General features: G+C 35.4%; 1 protein-coding gene across 2 annotated transcripts; it reads left to right on the forward strand.

Moving 5' to 3' along the window:
• The first annotated feature begins 666 nt into the window (after positions 1 to 666).
• LOC128675009 (translocation protein SEC62-like) lies at positions 667 to 14,457 on the forward strand. Of its 2 annotated transcripts, none has more exons than XM_053754056.2 (8): positions 667 to 829; positions 7,230 to 7,356; positions 9,223 to 9,356; positions 9,938 to 10,054; positions 10,550 to 10,749; positions 11,197 to 11,383; positions 11,693 to 11,832; positions 12,721 to 14,457. In XM_053754056.2, the coding sequence occupies exons 1-8, from the start codon at positions 794 to 796 to the stop codon at positions 12,842 to 12,844; spliced, it is 1,065 nt and encodes a 354-aa protein (XP_053610031.1). In that variant the 5' UTR covers positions 667 to 793; the 3' UTR covers positions 12,845 to 14,457. The 2 variants fall into 2 exon arrangements, with proteins under 2 accessions (XP_053610031.1, XP_053610032.1); XM_053754057.2 differs by lacking the exon at positions 667 to 829 and adding an exon at positions 3,722 to 3,803.
• The last annotated feature ends 726 nt before the right edge of the window (positions 14,458 to 15,183 follow it).

A 15,183-nucleotide genomic window follows, 5' to 3' on the forward strand; every position in this document is an offset into this window, starting at 1 on the left:
GAAGACAACGAGACAGTGACAGTGAGGGACAGCTGTTCGTTTTGACAGCTGACATGTATAGTGTTGATGATTTTATAATGTCTATACCTGCTAGAAACATAATGGCTGAAACTGCAGACCTAATGAATTTATGCACTGACTGTTTAATTCTAATACATTTTGTATAATGTTTTGAAATTTTTATTTAAAATATATCCGAAGGGTCCAATTGACTAGACTATTGAATTAATTAATTATATACTAATATAATACAGATAAAATATTTGTATTTTTGTTTGTGTAAACTCAAAAATAACTAATAAACTCAAAAACTGCTACATCGATTTTGTTGAAATTTAACACACCCTATTCCAAATTTCATGAAAATTGGCCATCTTAATAATATATTATCTTAGTGATAGATAGGCATATTTTTTATGGTTTTATCCTAAATAGTATATAGTTTTATCAAAGCCGAGACCAAAGATAGTTTTATAAAACTAAAATAACCAGACACTGTTCAGTCTTCTATGTATATAAATAACTCCTTTCGATTCAATGATTCTGCCCATTTATTTTTTTTCTGATTACAGGTTGCTGTTGCTGGTTTTATGTAAGTGCAATCCAAAAAGAAAAAAAAAACTTAGAATAAAAAGTTACTTGAGTGACAGCTGTCAAATTCATTATGCCAGTGACAGTGTCAATCAAAATTTTGTTGAAGTCAGAGAAATACAACGACGAAGTGGAAGAATTTCCTCCAGACGGCAAACTAAGATTACAAAATCAATTGCAACGTTGACAAAATTTCTATACAATGGCAGAGAAAAGAAAAACGAAGAAACGCAAAGATGTGAGTACCTATACATTCCAATTTCAGCACTAAGATTAGTCCATACATTCTGCGTTTATATTTTCCATCCACTGTTTGTCTACGTTTCCATATTGCGTTAGCGGCGTGCGGTTTTCCCAATGCGTCGCGTTTGCTGTCCGTTTTCCTTTAATTCGGTGGGTCTACGTCACAATAAAAAGTTAATATACTGTGACGTTTTTGTTTGTACTCCCTAATAATAGGCACTCTTGAATTCATTTTCTGCGCAGTATTATTAGTCAGATGAATCTCATTTTTTATTCAGTCCTAATCTATTTGAGAATATGTAGAACTTAACTACCACCTAGCCCCAAGTCCAAGCCTGCCTGGGATAACCTGGGATCTCCACCTGGGTGAAGCATGGTATTTATAGGTCCTCACAGCCATACCAAATTGGAAGTGCCAAGTGCAAGGCACTTCTGTAGCAAATCATGGTAAAATTATAGTTATAAATTAGAGGATAAGAATGTAATTCTTAATTTTGATAAGTAAATATTAATGTAATTTATCCACAATATTCTATGAAATAGGTAAGGTTATAGTAATCACAACATGGGCATTGTTATAAAAAAAATCATATTGAAATAATAAAATCTCTCAGTTTAAATTGTGGGACTGCCTCATAAATTGAGAACCTGTAAAAAATTTATATTACTGCAAGAAATCTCATTTTTGGTTAATTATAATCAGCAAAAACACCTACTGTTACATACATTTAAAAATTTCAATCTTTCTTTATGTAAATGTTGCATTCTATTTAAATCATTTTTTTTTATTTTCACAGCGAAAAAAGGTTTGAACTATACATATTTTGTGTGGCCTTGTGTGAACACCTAGGTTTATATGCACTCTTTAACCATTGCATTGTCTATGGAAATACAATTTTTATCTTTGTATAAGGAGGGTTCATTTGTTATGGAGCAAAATATCAATTAATCAAACTCTTGCAACTTCACTCTCCTTTATAGTCTTATCCTCTCTTATAAATAGACCAAACTAAATTAAAATATCCATACATTCTGTGTTTATATTTTTTATCCACTGATGTAACTCAATTAAAAGCCACAGTCATTACTGTGGCTCTTAATTTTGTTAGTGGTATTTAGTGGGTTAATAGTATACTTAGCTAATGGTATAAAGAATTATCTATCCTCACGCTATATAAATAGCCAACCATAATTATTTGCACAAGTATTATTTGTAATGACTTGTAAAGCTATAAAAATGTCACTTACATAGTTCAAATGCCCCAATAATTTTCAAAACATGTGAACATCAATGTTGGAATGAAGGTGCTCTGTCTCATATCTTTGGTTGCATCTGGGACTATGATTGATGGGTGTGAAGGAGTGGTATATATGTTATAAAGGACGCTATGGCGGAAATACGTCATGAAATGGAGATGCCTGTTAAAGTGGAAATAGACATGCAAGTAGATTCTCAAGTAGGGTTGGTGCTTACGTATTTGGAAGCTAAACTTGCAAGAGTTAGTCCCATCAATGCAAGTGGTGCTTGTGCGGGTATCCCCAAACTAATTTTTCCATTTATGTTGTTAGTTAAATGATGTTAGCAGTTAATTTCTTTACTGATCTCAATTTAGATAGCCAACAAAAAAAAAATAATTCACTTAAAATGTTTATGGTCAACAAACAATGATTTATTTGCTTTATTGTTCTCAAAACCTCATGCTATATTATGGATCTCTTATCTGACTGTAATTACTGTATTGAACTGTACTGTACTGGTACTGAAAGCTTCATCTTCCGTTATGGGGGAAAACAACATTCATCACCTAACGGCGTCATGAAACACATAAATGCGTCGGCGCATGTGACGCGCCGCGCCGCCGGTATGACAGCACAGGTTTACGCCTGCGCGGAAACGCTTCTATCAGCGTAGTCTGTGCCAGGCCGTAAACCCATATTTCTACTTGAAAGTAACATCACTTATTATTATTCTACTTATCAAGTGGAATGTAATTGCAAACTAACTATCCGTTTGGTTAGTAACCTCTAACGTGGTTAAAATAGTCTTCATTCATATGAATAGATATACTACGGGTTTAGGGCTGCCAGGCGTCCGGAGAAATCCTGACATAGTTTAGATTTGATTTAGATGGATTCAATCTTGTACTTAATCTTTTACTAGTTAAGTACATGCTCAACTTTTAAAATTAAACACATTCGACATTAAATATACGTAGGTACCCACTTCCAAAGGTTCATACATATGTATGAAAGATAGATACGTGAGAAAAGCATAACCTTTTGTTGTGGTAAAAATATTTGAAGTTTTAAAATTGACAAGAGAAAAGTGATTAAAAATTTCGAATTACTTATGCGTGACCAAATTCAATCTATATGTGAAATAAAACTATAAGCGTGACGAATAGTTTCGATGTCTTGCCTGAATAGTGTTTGATCACTTTAAAATATATTTCCCGACCATATCTTCAACAAATGACGGCGGACTAATTAAATTTTTAGCTAAAGCTAAAATTTAACTATACTTATATATCTCTCCAAAGTGCCATATATTATACATACTAGCGGCCCGTCCCGGCTTCGCTCGGGTAAAAACATAATAAATTATACACCTAAACCTTCTTCAGGAATCTCACCTACACACTAATATATTGGTAAAAAACGTATGAAAATCGTGCAGTCGTTTTGAGTTTATCAGACAGACGCTGCAGAGGTCTTTGTTTTATAATATGTAAGGATAAGAAAGGATTTGGATCCACAAAAGTTCATATGTATGGTCACATAAAACTTTAAAAAAAATGACAACGACACGAAAATCAGTTCGTCAACCTTGACCATCAGAATCTGTGCCTTAGCAATGTGAGCCATAGAAATGGCACACTTTCTCCTCGCGAAGGTGCTGTGCTCACAACGCGAGTGACTTCTCAGAGAGTGTGTTGTGTGAAATGGGTTTCAAAGACGAATACATTGAGGTGAGTTGAGATTTTAAAAAATACGTACGGCTATATTGTATTGATATTAAATTTTAAATATTAAAAAAAAACAAGATTTTTACGGATAAATTGCTTCTTGTTTGATGGATTGTTTTTGTGTTTTTTGATTCAATATTTTCTGTTTCATAGTGAGTTCTAAACTGTGAAGTTTGACTAAGCGTTTTTAGCTCCAGATCTACTCGACGTAAGCGCCTAATTGTGGTGAATGTATTTTTTTAAATGTGTAATTAAAGGCAAACCCTTCCGTAGTTTTCAAGATTAATTGCTATTCGTTTTTGTTTCCATTATATAATTTTGTACATTGATAAATTATTTTTTGTATAAAAATTTTATCTATGAATTAAATTCTGTCTGAGAACTCGTGTAGTAGCTTTGTTCTGTGACTGTGAGGTCATCTACAGGTTGAAGATAACACAATTGATCAATAAACTGTGAGCAATCGAACCCGCGTCGACGACGAACCCCGTTACTCCTATGCGTACGCGCATTGCGCACCATCCGCCGATTCACGTTTTGTTCTCCATTACTATCGCTGCTGTATAATTAGATGTTTTGTCCCATTACTGGAATAAGGCCACCTGTTTTTTTTTCTAAACTTTATTAAATAAGTACAGATAAATATGAAAAGACTGAATTAACGCTAAAAGCGTTAAACAAACTACATTCTAAGTTCAACACCATGTTTGGGTCAATGCTCCACAATAGTTTGTTAACCGAGGTTGATTCTTCTATCTTTGTATACATTTCTGGGAGTCTTAAGATCTGTTTTTTTTTTCTTTATTGATTTAAAGGGTTTTTGTCATGCCAGTGACTATGTCAACCGTAGATTTACTATACTATGTTTTTGTTTGAAATTGAAAAGAATATGTTATTAAGCTATGCAGTTGGACGAAAGGAAACGTGGTTTTATTTTCGTATTGAATGCCGCGACGTTGTCCAACCAAACCAGAAATAGTTCCCGAACGGGATAAAATGCACATGTCATTCCTCTTTCGTTTGCGTGGTTTTTATTTATTTAATTGGGAGTAGCCGAATTGGATCGAGAGTTGTGAAAGAAGAATGTGAAGGCTTTTGTCCAGCAGTGGGACACTAAATAGGCTTTAATAAAATTTGCAGTTTATGTACATGGAAAATCGAAAAATCTCCATCGACAAGAATCTGGCATCTAATTAAATTGTTTAACTTGTACATGCACAGAATCTATGGTGTGTGGTTCCACCTTTGAATAGGACAACTCTATATCCTCCCGTCGATGTCGTAAGCGGCGACTATGGGACACCCAAAGGCAGCTTAACGTCAGGCTGTAAAATCACTCCAAAATTTTACACTCACCTCGGGTTTCGTGGCCTCGAATGAAACGCGCCAAGATGAGAAAGAGAAAGAATACACATACTCTCTCATCCCACGTGTTCCCGGTGAATGTTAGGTCGAGAATGCACTACCGACCCAACCTGCCTATATTCATATTTTTATTTAAATGTGTGTCTCGCATGTAAGAATAACAAACAGGTTTTACCTCCAGAAACAAGAGTCTATTGTCGGTCAAGAAAATAAAGTTTTCCAGATGTATCCAGCGTTTTGGGTTATCTGTAAATATTGTCTCATAGAATTATTAAGCCATACAAGTAGGTAATTTAGTTAGATTTAGCTTTTGTGACTCCAATTCTTGTCAGCTGCTCTGCCCGCGCCTCCACCCACGGTTGATGTAAAAAAATTGCCATTTTAATAAATTGTTCTTTTTGGGAGTTGCCAATTTGTTGTTCTCAGCCTGAGGGGTAATAGTGGCCTATATCCCTGTCACTCTCCAGGTCTCCCAACTATCACTCCACACACACTAAAATCTCCTCTTATTTCTTATGTTTAGCCCTGACAGAGGGAAAAAAACACACAATCACATTTAGATTATTAGAGTATGGTAATGGAGGATCTTAAGTAAATAATAGACAAAAATAACCCCTGTGATAAGAATCAGCTACAAACATTATACTTACATATTATAAAACAAAATCCTCCGCCCAATCTGTCTGTTCGCGATAAACTTAAAAAATACTGACCAGATTTTCATGTTGTTTTCATTAAAATATGTAGTGTTATTCTTGAGGAAGGTTTAGGTATATAATTTATTATGTTTTTATGTGAGCGAAGCCGGAACGGGCCGCTAGCAGTCATTATACATAGCAAGTTAGAACACGTGTCAAAGTCGAGAAATTACATCATAGCGCAATTTGTACTGCACACTGCTCATACTGAGAGATGGGTGCAGTAAAACTGCGCTTTAGATTAGTCATGTTCTTATTTAGTTACAAGGCGAAAATTTATTGGGATATCTGCGATTATAAGTATATTGACGTGTAGTTTCCGTCTCACAATAGGACCACTCCGTATCCTCCAGAAGGTGTCGTTCAAAGCGATTAAGCGATAAGAACCGCCTCGAAAAGCGATAGGCATCAGGCATGCGGTCTATGGTGAATCACAATCGATTCTTCAAAATGTTAAGCTTTTACGCTGACATAACACAAGGGAAAATAACAAACATTCCTCCTACATCATAATGAAATTGGAATTACTCCTTTTATTAATTAAGAATAAGTTTACGATATTATCGTCCAACTAAATTCTACATTTATGACTCGATGCCTCCCTCATATCTCTCTAAAATAATGACATAAGAAAATCCAACCAATAGATACAACATAAGGAGATTTTATTTCATACATTTATAGCATTTTTATATTGAAGTGATAACTTTTTTACCGGTTTTGTGCACTTTTTGTGATGGATATAAAATATATTACGCTCGCGTCAGTCGGGCGAAGGGCGGGTTTGCATTTCACTTCTCACCATCGAATCGATTCGTAGTGAGACGCAGAGAACTAATCACATTGTGCAATTGTGACGCAACGACAACCACAGTGCATTGTGAAATGCAAGTCCACACTAACCCCTCAGGACACGCGACCTGATCGAAAATTCGTAAGACGTCAAAAATGCACAGCACAACGTTCATATTCAAATTTTCACTTCTGCCGGCACTCCCGGAGTGCAATCCGTTCTTTTTTCAATTTTACCTATTAGGTTACCTATAGGTACACAATTATTCAAAGATTGTGTACCATAAATAAATAAAAGATAAATTGAAAAAAAGAACGGGTTGCACTCCGGGAGTGCCCGCAGAAGTGAAAAATTGAATATGAAGTAAGTATTTTAATTAAAGTAGATAGCAGGGTTTCTTGTATGTATTTAGCAACTTTGGGCGTTCCATCCAACTGTAAAAGTTGACTTTATTTATAACATCAATTTTAAACGCTAACAGTACACTATGAACTTAAAGTTTTTCTTAGCACTAAGTACTTAACCTATAAAAATGTAACTTACAACACAAACAAACTGTTGTTATAATTTCAGGAGTTTGGCGAATCAACGGAGTCAGAAAAGCCGACCAGCGAGGAATACGCGGTGGCGAAGTGGTTAAAATCCAATGTGCCCACAAAAAAAACTAAATTTCTCAATCATCACGTCGAATATTTTACAGGTATGAAAGGAAAAAGTCTCGTTGACAATAACCAAGCCAATAATTTCACAACATTGCGCTTTATGACGTCAAATTTAAAATCCCAATCACCGAAACTATCTCGTCACAACTATATACCTCGATTGATAATTCTAAGGAAATCTGTCATTTTTGACATTTCATAAAAGAGAGTATTTTCTTACCTTCGAGTATTTTCGAAATAAAAAAATATCAAATTAACAAAGAATCATTTAACAGTGGTCCTTGATATTGCTATGTAGCAATAGCAATTAAAAAAGAGTAGTTCCTGTTATGTAGAGTAGTTCCTATGTAGCTGACTATCATTATCATTACATTGTTTATAACAAAGTCTCTTCCCGCTGTCTGTCGGTTCCTATATGTCTACATGCAGATCTTTAAAACTGCGCAATGGATTCTGATGCGGGTTTTTTCTAATAGATAGTATTCAAGATGAAGATTTATATTTCTATGACATATATGTTACACCCTGGCGAAGCCCGGGCGGGTCGCTAGTTAAATAATACATTACAAATATTGACTCAAATCATTGAGAGCATGACAATGTTATAGTTTACATGACCCATTTAATTGTTCGTATCGTACGGTGGCACAATGAAAACAAATTGTGGATCTATCAACATAGTGCAAGGCGTCTCGTCTGTTACCGATTAATTGTACAGTCGGCACCACGTTATCCTATCCAAAATCATTGCAAATTAACCGTTATTACCGTGACATAAAGGTCTTGCGTCCATGAGGAGCCACATGGCGCATTACTTATCAACAGTTAACAATATTAGTATGTAAAAATATTAGTTTATTCCTGTGACATTATAGAAATAAAAACAGTATTCAATAAACTGCTCGGGTACCATTAAAATCTTTCTGTGGAACTATCAATTTAACTAATAAGTCACACTGTTGTTATCGGCGACTGTACCGCCATGCTTGGATACCTGGTTAACTTTTAAAACCAGTTCGCGTGCTCTCCGTACATTTTACAGATAACGTTTTCATTTACCTTACGATTCCACTCGGACAGAATGCTTATTTTTCGGCTTCTGGTCGAAACTTTTTGTTTTTCAATCAGTTAAAGCCAAAATAGCTCGTTTTCCCCCACTCATCACGCAAAACGATTCTATACAAATAAGAATAGAGATAACATAGCGTGGTCCCTGACCTGAACGAGTTGGAAAGAACCAGGTTTATCTCAGTGTCCCGCTCTGAGCGGAGTGCGCATACGCAGATCTCTGCCCGCATACGAGGGTTTAAACCGATTTTAAACCAGAAAAGGACACCGGTTTCGAATTCCCTGATTGTCGCAGACTGTACATCGTTCATCGATGCAAGACCTGCGCGCCCGTAACTAATCTCCAGATAAAATTATCGATGTTGACGTACTCATAAAACACGATAGAAACGTTTGCGTTTTACTGTAGCTATGTTAATTGACATATTTTCTTATCCAGCAGCAGCTGATTAATGGCAGATATTATTTATATATTTTTATATGATATTCTCCTAGAACCATAAAGGCAGTCTTTGTGTTAATAACGTATTTATTAACACAAAGATTGTGTGTCTTTTTGGTCCATTTAACAAATTTACCTTTACAGTGGGCTCACTCACAGTACAATGCCCGGCAAATCAAAATCAAATCATTTATTTAGAAATTAGGCCTTCACAGGCACTTCTTCACGTCATATTCTAAATTAAATTATATTTACCAAAGCTACAAACTACTAGCATTTCGGAACGGCACATAAGCTGTACCAAAATGTCGGCCATCAGCGCAGGTTTAATTAGAGACAAAAGTGTTATAAAGGATGTTCGTGGTTATTTGTTTATAAGTTTTCTGTTGTCCAGGGACAAGAGCTGTGGACGCACTATTGACATCGAAATGGGCGACGGGCAAGAATCCGATCTTCACGACACGTCACGAGGTCACCACCTACCTCCATCAGATGTTGCTGCACAAATTATTCCACAGAGCTAAGAAGGTAAACTAACCGCAGACACAAATCTTCTTTTATATGATTCATCTTTCTACTTTATTCTTGTTATTATATCGTTCTACTTTCATATTTATTCTTGGCACATAATAATAATATATAAGCAACTAACGCGGGCCGTAGTCAAGCGATAGGAGCAAGATCATTACAAATGATATAGCGTAATCTATATTGTCAAGTGTAAGGAAATCTAGTTGTAATTCGTATTAGTCATTTTAAACTTTAATCCATACTTTAATAATTCGAAAGTCTGTGTATCCGTCACGCTTTCACAGTTAAACCACTGAATTAGTTTTGATAAAAATTGATATGCCTGCTGCTTTTTCCAATTTCAACCACCAGAAATAATGAATAGGGGTCAAAGGCAACTGATACATTTTGTTACTAAACCAGCTGTTGTCCACAGCTCCAACCGCGGAGAGGAGTAACTATATACCTCTACGATATCATTATCGGCTGTGATTCCTGTAGTCCACTTAAATTTTGAATATTTCGACTGATTTTACGACCGGTCGCCTGCCCGCATGCCAAAGATGTTTTTTAAATGATATTTTTTTGTGAAATTTCAGGTACCCGTAAGCGAACAGGAACTCAAGGGCAAATCGAAAAAGAAGGATGAGAAATCTAGCAAGGATAAAGAAGACAAAGACGGGGAAAGGAGCCAAGCGAGTGCCTGCGAGGGCAAGGTGAATACTGTACTTATTTTGCCCTGGTACTATTTTAGAAATGTAGTGTGTTAGAGACCAGTTTCGAAAGCCTATGTCTAAAAAATTATATGCCTATGTCTTACTTTTTATTAAGTTTTCTGCCCAACTATCAACTAACTATCGAAAGTCAGTTTGCTCTTCAAGTTTTATCGGCTCTACCAACCTTCTTGAAATTTCTTTCTTTCTCAATCTCATACATATAGTTAAAAGCAGTGAAGGACTTTCATCGCGAAAAAAGTACTGGAGGGCGTAGTAGACAGTAGTACACGTAGTAGGTCATTGCGTCCATACCTTTTTTCTCTTTTTTATATGAGAAAAATACACAGCATTTATAAAAAGAGATAGCACAGCCGTTAGTAACGTGGTACATGTTAATATGTTTCATGGTAGGCTTTTTAAATTAATGCGAATAAAAACTGGTAAAAGTTAGTATTAGTAATAAAAATGCATTCATATTTATGTTACGGTTTCTAGGACACAAAAGAAAAGGAGAAAGAGAAGAAGAAACGCAAGATTAGGCTAGAGATGCATCTGGACCAGTTGTTCTTGGACACGGCCGACGCATACGTTTGGTTGTACAACCCCATGCCGTGGTACTACTGGCTGTGCGGGGTACTGGTGGTTCTGGGGACCATCTGCGTGTGTTTGTTCCCGCTGTGGCCAGCTACCTTCAGGTAACACATCTACCTGCCCCTGATGATGAAAGTGGCGCTTTGAATTACATATTTAAAACGTGTATTAAACGCCCACGTACCTTTTATACCTCGAACGGGCCGTGGTCACCGAGCGATTGACTCAGCGTTTCAAATAATCCATTTATATAAATATATTTTAAATCATGCATTTAAATAATGAGATGAAATAATTCATGACTTACGAGTCCTGCATTTACGTTATTTAAATCCAAAATTACGACGTCATTCAAGCTTCATATAAATATTTGTTTGACATTAGAAAAATGCATTTGATTTGACTTAGCAAGTAGCCAATTACTGTTGTGTCCATGTACAGTTGACAGCACATCGACCTACCCAAAAATCATTGCAAATTCAACCTTATCAGAGAATTTTCGTGAAACTTTACAAGGTCAACCGTACTGATTTCACAACGTCTCGTTCCAGAAAAGGCGTATACTACCTGAGCGTAGCGGCAGCCGCGTTCCTGGTCCTCATCATAGCCCTGGTCGTGTTGAGATTGGTTGTGTTCTGTGTGCTGTGGATCCTGACCTTGTCCAGACATCATCTGTGGCTGTTGCCCAATCTTACTGAAGATGTGGGCTTTTTCGCTTCTTTCTGGCCGCTATACAAGGTAACTATATGTAACTCCATACTAAATGGCACGTAGAAGTGACGTTACTGGCAAAGAAATATATGTTTTTTTGACTGCTACATTAAATATTACATTTATGGTGATGACTTTTAATAAAAGCTGTTTTAGTTTTTTATGATGGTTGAGTTTGTTTTTATAATTTCATACTTTTTGAAAATGAACACTCCAAGTTCAAATCTTCGTATAATGATCCAGCTGCATTGTTACAATATATGAATTATAATAATGATCCAAATTATATTTTTAAATATTTATATGATTATATTTTTACAATCCTATTATTTTTAGTACGAATACCGCGGTCCCGGATCGGAAAGCGAGAAGTCTTCTAAAAACAAGAAAAAGCGTAAAAAAGAAAAGCAATCCGACGACGAAGCTGAGGCTGCGCAGGAGTCGCAGGCTCCACACGAGCTGCAGGACGAGGCCAAGTGAGTTTCAACGATTTTTATCGCTACACTAGTGGCATGTAACTAGTTTCTATATCGTCGAAAATGTCTTATTTAAATTACATTTCATGTTTTCATTACCATGATATAAACAATTAATTTTCATACATAAAACATTTCCAAAATATATATAACTATTTAGAAATGTTAAAAAAGTGCTAAATGACGACGCTCAAACAAATTATTGACGATCCATGATTGGGTGTCGATTCACGTCAATATTTGTTTATGTCGTTACCATTTTATTTGTAATTCGACGTATGTTTCTGTAACATAATTTATAGTATAGATTCGAAAGATGATTATCTATATGTTCTTCCTACGGCTTATCTAAAATTCATAATTAATAATTTAAAAAAGATTCTTGAAATTAGGGCTACGATTGGTTGCCGTGTAAATATTACGATTTAACCTATAACCTCGCCTTTACCAGCTCTACAATGTCGCCAAACACATGCCGACGCTAATGCGGGCACATTGCTTAGTTAGTATGAATGTTTTTATTTACCGCCTTGAAAAACCAGCAATGTATACCGAATCGTAATCGTACATAGGATGCACGTACGTACAGATTATAAACAAAGGTTGAATACGCCAAACTTCCGACGGATTCGGTACTTTGCTAGTTTTTCATTGCGGCAAATAACACTCATACTAAGTAATGTTCGCGCATTGGTTGGTTTTTATATGCGTTTGTTTTTTAATATTTAAATTATTTAAGCTGTCATGTTATTCTCTGTCATAACATATAGTAGTGCTCTCATGTTGCTTTATCGATATTTTGCTATAATAATTAGTATAAATACAAAATAGTGAACTGTTGGACAACATTGTGGAGCCGGTATTAAACGGTGATAACTTTATTCTCAGAGAAGAGAGTCCACTCCTGCCGAGTTCAGAGAAGCATTCAGAATCAGAATCGGAGAACAGCCAGCGCTCCACCGACAGGGACTTCGAAATGGTCGAACCCGACATGCTGGAGCCCGCCGACTAAGGTCAGTGACCTCACGCACTGGGGCCGTGTGATTGTGATTGGGAGAAATTGTTGAGTTTGTACTATAATATTTTGAAGGGTTTTAATATATCCATACAGCGTAATATACATTGACAAGATTGTATTAGATGGACATTTTAAAATGTATGAAGTTGAGAAAAAGATATGAATCTCAAAATTATTTAATGACTCAGACTAATGTATTACAAATTACATTTTATTATCATTTGTGAAATGGAACACTACTGTCCATCCGTCATAAAATTACATAAATTATATATATATAATCCAAATTTATGTATCCAAATTTATATTTAAGTTAGTTAAATAATCCGGCAACTACCCTAACTTAGCACAATGTACTTGTAGATTTGATATCTATTTCTCAATATTTGTGCCGTTTTAATTTAAAATTGTAATGTTTAATTGATTGTATCGATATTAAGCTTTGTTTTTAAAAAAAATATATTTTAAAATATCTAAGGTGCGTTGCGTCAGTCAACTTTGCAGAGAAACGCAAAGTAAATACGCCATTTTGTCTAAACATTAACGGCGTGCGATTAAAGTTAAAGCTGCCTAGTGCAACCCACCCTTAATGTGAATTTTTGTCTTACCCTTAATGTATATTTTAGTAGATATTTTTCTTATTTCATTCTCCCTTTTTTATATTTTCTGATTAAAATATAATGATTGCATTTATTGTCTAAATTATACGTCTTTATTCTTCTTACTTTTGTAGTCGAAACCAAAAATATTGCTTTCTCGAAAGCATTTATATATATGTGATTTTTTTTAGATATTTAATTCGCCATAGACAATGTCATCCCAGTGCGTTCCATAGACCAACAATAATCTGGAAATAGTAATATTTTCCAATGGGAAAAGTTGTTCGAATATTCCAAAATTTGTTTGGTCATTTACGGTACAGCGGTTTGGTTTTAGGTAAATTACGGTTAGTGACTTGCTACTTGGTTGGAAAAACAGTTTTTTTTTTTAATACAATGCTTTGATATCAAATAGAAGATTTTATAAAGGGCAATTTGATCTAAAATTAAAAACTAAACGTTTTACCAATCGTATAGTGAGGATGCAGTAAGCAAATTATGTATATACATTACCTGTCTACAAAAAGGACATAATGATATTGACCTTCATAAAATACTTTTTATATAAGTGTAATACATGTCCTTTAGAAAGAATTTTAGTTTGCACGCTGTATGTAAAACAGGCATCCAACCAAGACAAATGAGGACCAACTTGATTGAATTCACCGCTAGAGGCGCTGGTGTAGAGAAAGGTCCATCCAGGGCAAATTTTAACTTTTTAGAGCCATGCCCCACTGCTCAGTTGTGCAGCGTTGCGACGACGCAGGACGTTTTAGCTACGCTGTGCTCGGTGGTTTTGACACTGACGTGCGTTGACGGACGTCAAAATGACGGAGTGCTACTGAGCAATGGAGCATGGCTCAGACTTGAAGCGTGAGCTAGAAATGTGCGAGCTAAAACGGGACCTTATTATTAAGACTCCGCTGAAAATTTCACAGATGATATATGTTGCCACTATAACAACAAAAACTAATAAAATAAATATATGAAGTGCTCCTACACAATAAACGTGTTTTTTTTTGCCGTTTGTATAGATAACTAACGACCCGTCCCGGCTTCGCTCGGGTAAACTCACAATAAATTATACACCTTACCCTTCCTCAGGAATCTATAATCTATATATATAATACTATCTATTGGTGAAAACCGTACAAAAATCAATTCGGTCGTTTTTGATTTTATTGCTTTCATAGAAACAAACGTGACAGGAGGACTTCGAATAAAGGATGGTACTCCGACTCGCACTTGGCCGGTTTCTATTTTATATAACATCAAGCATAGTTAAAGGAGGTCCTTTGACTTCACCAGTGGCTACAAGTGAGCGATGATTTAAGTAAATGAAAGCAACCTTCATTGAATTTAAATAGTCTTTGGACACTGGACAAATGTTAGTGCAATCATATTTTGCATTCTATGTTTTGTTATTTATTGGTGCTGTATACATTCACAAAAGGGAATTTCGACCTTTTGCCATCGGGATAAGGCGCAATATAGCCGCTTTTGTAGATGACACTTGCACGGAGAATTCTAATTTGTATAATAATATTTACTGTATTTTGTGATTGTATAATTAATTATACAGAGTATGTTTTCTGAATTGCTACTTTAATTTTGAAGTTACGAAGTATTTCCATTTTTTAATATCGTTAAATTTCTGTATTGAAGTTTACGTATATGTATCAATTGTTGGTTATTGTTGGGGTTGCCAAAACTTCTAGTGCAATCTAATGGTCA

This window comes from Plodia interpunctella, chromosome 13 (genome assembly GCF_027563975.2).
Source record: "Plodia interpunctella isolate USDA-ARS_2022_Savannah chromosome 13, ilPloInte3.2, whole genome shotgun sequence".
NCBI classification, from domain to species: domain Eukaryota; kingdom Metazoa; phylum Arthropoda; class Insecta; order Lepidoptera; family Pyralidae; genus Plodia; species Plodia interpunctella.

Coding starts and splice junctions, on each gene's coding strand:
- LOC128675009 (XM_053754056.2), top strand. CDS start 794: ATGGCAGAGAAAAGAAAAACGAAGAAACGCAAAGAT. Junction 7,357..9,222: donor TCACGTCGAATATTTTACAG/GTATGAAAGGAA, acceptor TCTGTTGTCCAG/GGACAAGAGCTGTGGACGCA. Junction 10,750..11,196: donor CTGTGGCCAGCTACCTTCAG/GTAACACATCTA, acceptor GTCTCGTTCCAG/AAAAGGCGTATACTACCTGA.